The sequence below is a fragment of the Arachis duranensis genome, chromosome 6, assembly GCF_000817695.3.
Source record: "Arachis duranensis cultivar V14167 chromosome 6, aradu.V14167.gnm2.J7QH, whole genome shotgun sequence".
Classification (NCBI taxonomy): Eukaryota; Viridiplantae; Streptophyta; class Magnoliopsida; order Fabales; family Fabaceae; genus Arachis; species Arachis duranensis.
In genome coordinates this window covers 109,667,087-109,678,161 of record NC_029777.3, presented here as the reverse complement: position 1 = coordinate 109,678,161, position 11,075 = coordinate 109,667,087, and the positions used below count along the sequence as shown (strand labels likewise).

The 11,075-nt window shown below is 30.8% G+C and overlaps 1 protein-coding gene across 1 annotated transcript; it reads right to left on the bottom strand.

Annotated features, from left to right (window-relative positions):
* Positions 1–5,071: 5,071 nt before the first annotated feature.
* Positions 5,072–10,663, bottom strand: LOC107495827 (uncharacterized). Its single transcript, XM_016117023.3, has 2 exons — positions 10,316–10,663; positions 5,072–6,337 (listed from the first exon to the last, which is right to left on the bottom strand). The coding sequence occupies exon 2, from the start codon at positions 6,273–6,275 to the stop codon at positions 5,271–5,273; it is 1,005 nt and encodes a 334-aa protein (XP_015972509.1). The 5' UTR covers positions 6,276–6,337; positions 10,316–10,663; the 3' UTR covers positions 5,072–5,270.
* Between the last annotated feature and the right edge of the window lie 412 nt (positions 10,664–11,075).

Below are 11,075 nucleotides of genomic sequence, written 5' to 3'. Positions count from 1 at the left end.
ATAATAATAATAAAGGAGTTCAATAATTTGCACTAGCTATGAAATCGATCTGCATTACCAAATTAAACTAGTATAAATAGTATTTTTTATTCCAAAACTGTCCTTTCTGTGTTCCATACCATTCACCATGATTAAAGGTAAACTATAACTCAGCTGGTTCTTATTATTTACTAAAAATACACAATTATTATTGCTTTTCTCTGTTATTAGATGGAGCCATTTATAGAATCAAATATGCATAATTATGTAAACATATTATTTTGGATAAATTAAAATCATCATCTATCACCATGCTGATGATTACATGGTATATCTTGCACTTTTTTTTTTAAATAAATACAAAAAATGTTATGTATATGCTCGTATTTCTAAAAAAGATGTTAATATCATATTTATAAATAAACTAATAATATTATGTAACTTAAATTTCAATAAAACAGCATATATGATATAACTTACAAATAAATAAGTGTATTTTTTATGAGTTTCTCAATCTCAAGAAGAAATATATTGTATTTTAATTTATTCAAAATAATATATGGTCTTGGAAGTTTTTGTGTGAATTAATTTTAGCTTGTAATTAAGGTTATTACAATAATAATATCCCATTGTACTGAAATTCTCTTGTTCCACACACAGAATGAACTTCAATAATTAATTAATCACTGTTAGTTACTATATATTCTTGACACTTTTATATATACAATACACATTTTTTACATAAAGTTTTCACTTTTAGCTGTAAACCATAACTCTAAAATTTTCTTTACATAAAAAATAATATGGTACTCTATTATATATTTAATTAAATTTAATTTTGATGCAAAATTATTATTAGTGTAAACTAAATTTATACATACATTAATCATACAAAGTATTATATCAACAAATATTTTTATATTTATTATTGTATAAATAATCATTTAAAAAAATATATAGTTGGATAACTATAAAAAATTAACTATTAATACATCAAATTAAACTTTATTTAATTTATGTACATATTATAATTTATTTGATAAAGACTCACCATCAATATCACTTTCATTTGCACCTTTAATTTTCATACCTTAAAAATCAGAGACAATGTAACCGACAGTGTTTTTTTTTTTCTTTTTCCACAAATCATAAAAGTATTTTTTGTACACAATGCAAGTATTCATTTAGGGAGACAGAAACAAATTAAAATACACAAGACATGTTAATTATGTTCTCTTTCTGTGTCTAATTTTCTTTTAATTCATTCATATATTAAATGTGTGAAGAAAATTATTAAATCAGTTAATTAATTAAATCAAGTTACTTAGTGTTTATTGTTTCATTCAATTGTTAAATCAAATAATAAAAGAGAAAATGTGAAAATTTTTTTCTCTTAAAATAACTAGACAACTTTTAACTTTTGAGCAACTCAAAATATTCACTGGTCATTTCCTACTTATGATTACTTTTTGTATAGGATTTTGTACGGAATTCAGAGATTGCATATCTCCATTGCTATTGAGTGGTAAATGGTGAACCTTTAAAAAATAAGAAACCAATAAATAATTGTTTTACTCAGTTTACTAAAAGCTCTGTCTTTGTGGGATCTGTCTGATTCGATTGTGGGGGTTTTTGGATCATACTGCATGTTTGCATCCAACATTTTTGTATTGTATGTTCACAATTGATAAGGAAAATGTGGTAATAAATTAAAACATTTTAATATGTTAGTATTTTAAAATATTAGAAAAAATCTCTAATATTCTTAGTATTTTTTTCATTTGGCATTGAATGCAAAATTGTAGGTTTCTAAATAAAGTCAAAATATTAAAATAAAAAATAAAATTATAAATATTATCTGCATTGATATTTTAAGCCTTAAAATTTTATTTTTGATAGATGAACCAAAATCACTTAATATGTCAAAATATATTTTTTTAAAAAATTATATTAATATCCTTATAAAGTATGCCTTATTTCTCTCTCCAATTAATATGAAACTTAACATTAAAACTTGAACCATTTTTACTCTCTTAGTTGTCATTAAATCACATATTCCACAAATTTAAATTATTATTGAATGGATTGAGGAATCATAGAGACTAAGAGCATATATATCAGCATCAAGAATGAATGAAGAAGAAAATAGATTTTGGGTGTTTTTTAATTTTTCCTAATTCAAACAATAAGTTTGGCATCTCAAGCTATCTTGTAATAAAAAAATGACGTGACATTCTGCCCAAAGTTAGTTAAATAGAGGCCATTATTATGCACATTAAGACTCAGAGACTAAGACAGGTTACCTTCCTATAATAATAATAATAATAATAATAATAATAATAATAATAATATTGAGCATTCAGTCAAGGACATATATTCAAGTATAAAATATGGTTTGAGGTATATGTGCCCTCATAAAATTTGAGACTTTAATTTGCAACAATTATGCCAGTATTGTTTAAAATTGGTGTAAAAGATTTTAACACACTAACAATTGCAGCGATTTTTGGAACCGTTAAGAAACCATTACATGGCAGTCCAAAACCATCGCAAAATATAAAGAACCAAACGCTATTTATCAAATTTGTTTGTTGTAACGAGTATATGAATTTATACATATATTGTTACATTAAGCATAGTTGTATTGAATTGAATTCACATAAAATTGCACTCAATATTAATTAATATATAGAAAAAATACGCATAGTTATCAATTTGGAAGTAGTTGGTTCGACCGCTCTAATCAGCTTAGTTTGATGTTTAGACCAATTAAGTTATGTTTATTATATTCTTACAGATAATTAATTCGGTTGAGACATCTATTAATTATTATTAATTTTATAATTAAAATATGTTATATGTCATTTTTTATTATAATTAAAATATTTTTTTTAAATTAAAGAGTTATTTTCTCTTCTCTATCTCATTCCTTCACCCACTTTATCTCTCTCCCTTCTCTCTCTCTCTCTCTTCCCTTTCTCTCTCATTCTTCTTCTTTATCTTTCTCTCTCTCTCTCTCTCTCTCTCTTTTTTTCTATTTTTTTCTACCTTTTTGTTCTACAAAAAATAAAATTAATAAAATAATATAATTTAAATAAATTCATAAAATATAAAAAATATATTAAATTTATAATTAAATATCATTAAAAAAAATTTCGTAATATTACTTACATAAAATATTATTATTATATGCATATTTTTTAAATTTTTTATTAAATTTAAAATTTTCACCGTTTATCTTTATAATTTATAATTTTTACTTCTCTTCCTTCCAAATATTTATTTCATATAACTTGGAGATAATACTAATATTATGATAATAAATAGAATTAAGATTCAGTTGTTTAAAAAAAATAATTTTGAGTTAATTTTATAATTATTAGTATAATTTTTATACTAATATCTAATTATATTTTTATATTGACAAAGAAAAAATATTATTTTTAAATGACAAGTATAAATAATAATTATTTTTATTTGTACAACAGACTTAACACCTAATCAAAATATAAAAGTATACACATTAAATTCTTTTAAGTTTTAAGTAATGAATGTTAAAATTAATTATTAGTAAAAAATTAAATTCTTTCACATGAAAATAATAACTAATAGGTTTATTATTTAATTTTTTTATCTACGAAAATTCTTATCTTCTTAGTAGACGAAAATTTTTGTCGTTTACAGCTTTTTTATAAAAATAGTTTGATTATATAAATTTTTTATGTTATAATTTATATTGTTAGAACAAAGTTAACGTAGTCTTAAAAAAATTATATTGCCGTAATTATTACCGATAAAAATATTAGTTGGATTACTGAATTACTGGTTTAATTGTTTAAATCAAAATTAATTAATTTATATAATATATAAAAAGAAACAGTTTGGCTAAATGGACCCGCAAACTAGTTATAAAAAATTGACTCCTTTAATTTTGATATAGTAGCTAGACGTCCGCTAGACTAAACTATTTTCTATTATACATTATAGTTTTTTTTAATATATTAGATAACTGATATTGACTTATATTTTTATGGAAGATGCATCTACCATATATGGATATTGGATATATAAAATAGTAACAAAATAATAAGAATCCAAAATTGTCACGGGTTACAGGCTGTTATATGAGAGACAAGGCCAGAGATAAAAACAGCAACAAAACTTGATAATTTTGTGCTGTGAACAATGCTTGTCAGCACTTGTATGGCTTCATCTTCAGGAAAAGGAAAAATAAAATAAAATAAATTAAAGAGGGCCCCCATTATTTTCCAGAAACATACATTGCTCTCTTGGAGACATAAAAGTATTGTTTAGCAATAAGTACTAAGGTACTGGTCAAACAATTTGAGGCAATTTTAATTTATAATAATTGGTAGGGCATGCATGCAATTTTATTCTTATTGGTGCAACTACCAAATGTTTCATGCATCCAAGCCTTCCGGAATGTAATTGCCCTTAATAAGAGAATATGTGGTTTTTATTTATTGTTTCTTTTTTTTAAAAAAGATAAATTTTGATCTCTCCAAAATTTTTATTTTAACTATAATCCTTTTGTTTTTAGTTCATTTTATTCTAAAATCTGGTCATTGAAAGTTCTTTAGGATGTGCAATTAATATTAATGATAGAAATTTTACATTTTTCTCCTTAAAAGTATTTTAATGTCTTCTTTTAATACTTATAAATATTGTTGATCAACACTAAATCTAAATGGGAGAGACACAATAAAATCTAATTATACTTAATAGAGAGAGAGAAAAAAAAAAACCAAAAGCAAAATAAAAATTTTACATGGAATACTACGAAACCATCTTATACTTGAGCCATCAAGCTTTTTTTTGGTAGGGTGCAATTGAATTTATTAGCAAAATATGACAATATAGTAATATCATATTTATAAATAAACTAATAATATTATATTACTTAAACTTGTAGAGTAAACTAGTTTAACATGATTTTAGGTGAATCTTGAATCATAAAGCTAAACATGTAAACTCGACTCAATTGAGGACCTATAAAATACAATACCACGCATTAAGTCAAGCTTTGATAACCTCATAAAATCGCATATGTAAATCTGCATGGAAGGGAACATTCAAAACATTAAGCATATGCGTAGCAAAACCAGTTTACATATTTGTTAAAAAGGAAAGAAACACCTCTGGAACAGGTAGAAATTTTTAATGTTTTTCGACATCCAATATGAATGTCAAACAGCTCAGACTAGGGAACAAAATATCTACTTTTCTGTTTTCTACCTCAAAGTTGGCAGATGAGAAACAGAATCTAATTGTTATGCACCTGCGTCAGTAGACATGGTTTGTCGATGTAACTCCTCATGTGCATTCCTCAGAAATTGATCCCAACCACTTCCTGGGGCAGTATCCAAGTAATCATATGGAACAGCAGTTTTCAAGCCTGGCCTAACACCACAATGATCTTCAATGATTCTGAACTCTGCATCACCTCCTTCATTGTGGATATGCTCTAATTCATCCCACGTAAACAACAATGGCAATGTAAAGGCACCCCAAGGGTTGAAGTCCATGATCTTAACTCTCTCGTCCCTTGTAATATAAACATCAAATGAGTAGTTTTCAGACTCAAATCTCTCTTTAACATAACTGTTGAAAAATTCCTGTATCAGCAATTGGAGGCTGCTCTTCTTTTCAAGCAAAGGAGGATAAAAGGTAGTAACTTCTCGCTGAGAAATTCCAAGTAATTTCTGATCTCGCACAAAGCAACGGAACTCCATGTCAGGTTGAAGGGATGGATACCATTTTCGAAGGGCAAGAAAAAACTCTTGAGGTCTGGACAAAGATTTATCTTGGCAAGAGTCATAAGCGTGGCACAAATCATGCACCAATGAGTCAGATGCGCGGAACAAGAGCGCAATCTCACTGAAAGAGGTGCAACGAAGGCTGCCACAAGTACTTATCCAAGCCGAATCTTTTGGGGCACTCCAATTCAACTTGGGGAAGACTGCACCCCCAAGGGACTCGATGGATTCCTTAATTTTCAACTCAAGTTCTGGAAATGAAGGCGGTGGAGAAGGTTCTTCTGCTTCATCAGCAGTTCCTTCTGACACCTGAAAATCTTCATCATCCGAATTATGAATTCTATTCGGCAAGGCATCTTCATCCAACACAGAAGCAGGCAACAAAAATGTCCCAGAGTCATCAAGAAGGTACTGAATAAAAGATTCAGGGAGTTTATGAATTATGGTCTTGATAGATACAGATTTGAACTTCGGGTACCATTCTTGAATTTGGCATCGATTGACCTCTTCCTCTTTCATATTTGCTGAATGATTCTCTCTCTCTCTCAAATAAATGTGGCAGAACCTTTAACTATCTGGATCTGACACGCAATTGGCAACAGATATGATTGGTAACAATACATTGAAATCCGTCAATTAAGTAACGTAACTTATGCAATGTGTACAGTCAAAATATCCAAAGGTTGGAAGTTACAATACAGTCCCAAAAGTTTTTATCAGTCTGCCATATTTAATGTGCTACAAAAAGGGAGACGACTCTACCAGGTGATGAGTGATGACTCTACCAGAACAGTTCTTTTTATATTTCAAAATAACAAATGAGCTAAATGATAGAGTTGTAAAAGTACTATATATTGTTAACAAGTTAGAAGGGATCGTATAAGACTGATTTATTGTATACCAAAACCATAACGAAAATAAAATATAGCTAGGGATGCAAACAATGCAGCCAGTACAGTCTCATGAGCATGACAGATCAAAACATTAAACCATTCTATCCTTTGATAATTCCCATAAATAAATTTTATTTTCAAGAAACAAATTTCTGCTGGCAATCACACATAAGATTCACAGTCCCATCAATCATCCAAAGAGTCAAAACAAACAAAATTTACAGTTCTAAATTGGCATCCACTACCTCATACCATTACTCATACTCATACAGTCATACTCATACTCACACAGACTCACTCGGAAGAAAGAACAGAAAATAAAATATAACTTTCTTCCCTTAGCTTCGAAGCAGCCAGATAGATATAGGCTACCTTAAGAAGTGACCTAATTATTAAAAACCACTTATAGACTTGTTTGGATACAAAGAAAGAAGTACATTTTCACAATCAGATTACAAGAAAGTATATTTAGTAGCATACAAGTAAGTGTGTATTTCCTCTGACAAATGAAAAACAAACAAGTGACACTTTATAAGCAAAAAATGTAAAAACCCATGACAAAATTAAAGGTAGAATGATATGCAGATGAAGCACCACTATATATCTCTAATTGCAAATTCAGCAACACCACATATCTACCAAGACATTGCAATTCTGAACTTCTTTCCTCGTGTTTTCTAAGACTGCAACACATACTTGATTTCTCTTTTTCTAATAATAATAATTAATTGGACTTAATGCTATAAGGTTTCCATGGGAGAATTACATCTACCATGCGAGACTTTAATGTTTTCATTTAAATTGTGATTTATGGCCTTAAGGAACCTCCACTATCCAATGCAAAATTCAATTGGTCTGTCAATAGGGGTTACACGGGTTCTTCAAGGTTGGATTTGGTCTGTCAATAGGGGTTACACGGTTTCTTCAAGGTTGGATTTGGTCTGTCAATAAGGGTTACACGGTTTCTTCAAGGTTAGATAGATTCCTCTTCACCAAGGTTCTAGAAACAAAACCGGACAATCAACTGTTCAGGCTACTGGATAGGTTTCGGGTTAAGATTTAGAGTTCTAACCATTTGAACTGGAATCCAACTTAACCGAATTTAATAAATATTATATATTATATGATATCTATTGAATTCTTATCATTCACAAAATAAATCCAAAAACAAATCTCAGGTACCAATCACCAAATCCAAAACGCAAATAACAAAATGTTGCAACTCTATTTGAGATGAGTTATCAATCTCCAAAGAATTCTAAGAAATTCACCAATTCATTAATTTTTTCATACTCAATACAATGACTCAATACTCTTATTTATATTCCTAACAAACTCTAATGTGCAGCCCAATATTAGTTGTGTCATAACACAAAACTAATATTATACTTTAATATCAATCATCATCGATGAGATTGAACATAACAACCTGACATAAAAATTAAAACTCTAACTTAAATTGATCAACAACGGGATCAATTTTATCAACAATTTCATCAGAAATTTGATTAACAATCAGGAAGAACAACAACAAATAGATAGCAGAATTTCAACTATAACAGCACAGCAGCAACATTGGCACTTGATTAACAACAACACATCGATCAACAAAACATCAATCAACAATAAAAATTAAAAAAGTAGCCGAAGAAAAAAAAGCAATGGTAGGAAAGTGGAGCACACCGGCGGAGAGGAGGAGGCGACGACGGAGCAGTGGGTCGGAAAGGAGGAGGAAGCGAAGCAGAGAGGCGAAGAGAAGGCGGCAGTGGAGCAGAAAAGAGAGGTGACGCAGCAGAAGAGAAAAGAGGTCGCGACGGAGAAGAAGCAGAAGCAGAGAGAGGATGCCGCAGCATATCAGAATCAATATTCAAGATCATCCACAATCCTAAATCACAGTAATGACTAATGATAACAACAATTGAAGAAGCAACATGAAAAATCATAGATTAACTAACCAATTAAAAGTTTAAAACAACAATTACAGTTAAAAAATAAAAATAAAAAAACCTTCTAAAGAGAGCAGAGGTTGTAGTATCGTTGTGAAAAATCCAACTCGACCGGGATTAGTCAAGGGGGAAGATGAATGTACTTACCTGCTCAATCAATTAAGGAACAGAATAGATCCTTCGAGACAGAGCACAGAGTGGGACAAGGAGCATGACAGAGGGGCTGATGCGGTGGAACAGAGGGGCTGATGCGGTGGAACAGTGGCTGTGCGATGGAGGAACAAGGCGAGACCAGTTGCAGCGACGACGGTGGCTTCGAAGTTCGAACAGCGGCGGAGATGGCCGGCAAGAAAGGCGGTGGCTTCGACGGCGGTGGCTGGACGGAGCAGGTGTGGGAGTGAGGGAGGAGCTCGAGTTAGAGAGGAAGGAGGAGGAGTGTCGCGTGAGTGAGAGAGTGGCAGAAAAGGTTCTGAACACCGAACCGGTCATCGAACCATTCTAGTTACTGGTTCATTGGTTAATTGGTTCAACCGATTCAACTGATGGTTCAACAGAAATAACCATTTTATAATAAAATAATAAATAAAATATAACTAAACATATTAAAACATAATTATAATCTAATATAAATTTTAAAATATCATTCAAATTAAAAGTATTAGATCAACCACAATGTTATAATATCATTCAAATATAAACTCAAAAGTCAAATAACAAAAAAAACAACCAAATATAAAATACCAACATCAAAATTTGCCATCAATCATCAAAATTTCCAGATACACAATCTAAGATCAAACAGCAACCCAATGACAATAAGTCAAGAACAACGAATTAGTCAAGAATAATCAATTAAACTGATTGATACTATCGTCTAGTCAATAACAAAATTTAGTTAACAACAACCAATGACAAACAACAATAATAATATCAAGATTAAGAACAACAATCCACAACAAAAACAATTTACCAAATTAACAAATTATCAAAATGTCAAAAACAGCACAACATCCTAACAATCACAATTGATCAAATTAACAAGTTAATAAGATCAACAACATAACAAAACAAGTTAACAAAAACAAGTTAATCCAATCGAAACAAGAATTGAAACTACAACCTACTAATTAAAACAACAACCAGCTAAAATAACAACTGCAACCTCCATCCAGTCATCCTTTCAATATATGGTTCTGCACAATTATCCCCAATTTAACCAAATGCCCAACTAAATGATTCTGCACCCAAAAAGAAAAAAACTAAGCAAGATCTTCAAGAATAAACTAAATCATACTCATCTAACCAAGCAAAGGAGGGAAGGGACGTCTCTGAATCTGAACAATAAATGAACAGTAGAAAAAGCAAGGAAACAACCATTACTTTTGGTATGAGACTCTGAGCAGTGAGCAATAAGCAGAGTACGAGGGAGAGGGAGCAAGGTTCACGGATTATTCAACAATTATTCAACCAGTGACAACAGCAAGGTTCACAGATTAACTAACAACAATTATTCAAAATTATCCACAATCCTAAAAGAAAAATCACAGTTCACAGATTAACTAATAACGAGAAAAATTAATAGTTCACAGTTCACAAAATTAACAACAACAAAAAATTAATAGTTTTTTTTTTGATGAGCAACAAAAAATTAATAGTTCACAGTTCACAAAGTTAATGAAAAATTATTCAATTATAGTTACAAAAGAAATTTTTTGAATACCAGGGACTGAGGGAGCGCAGAACAGGGCAGAGCTGGCGCAAGAGGCGGACAGGGAGCAGTGGAGCACGATCGAAGGCTGAAGGTGGAACAGAGCTGGCGCCGGCGGGACGACTGCGCGACGGAGGCTTCGTCGTTCCGATGGTGGCTGCGCGATGGAGGGGAAGGAAGTTGCGACGGTTGCTGCGCAACGGAGGGGAAGGAAGATGCGACGCCGCGACGGTGATTGAACGGAAGTGACGGAGGAGCAGGAGCTCGATGAGAGAACATCGGACTGGTCGAGTGTGAGAGAGGCAGGAGCGCGTTTTGGTTACGGGGCAGGGGCTTTGGGCTGGGGCTGGTAAGGGTTACCTTCCGTGCCCTAATGTGCAAAACGGCGTCGTCTAAGCTTAAATAAAAAAATCGGTCAGATTACGGTTCGGTTCGACAACCGGTTCCCATCCGGTTTGACGGTTTAAAAGTGGTTTTTGAATTTCCGGGTTTTGGCATCTGACCGATTTGCTTTTCCTTTTGCGTGTGGTTTGTAGTTTAAACTCCTCATTTTGTATTTGGTAAATAAAAAAGGCCATGTGTGTTTACCGTTTTTAAAAGATTGGAGTACTTTTGAAAACATCTAAAATAGAACTTTTTAAAGTTGGTTTGTACTTTTCAAAATTTAAAAATCTAATATAATCTCATATGTTAACTAATTTTTAAATTTAATGTTTACACTCATGTCTATTATAGTATTTTTAAATTTTAAAAATTATTTTTTCAAATACAA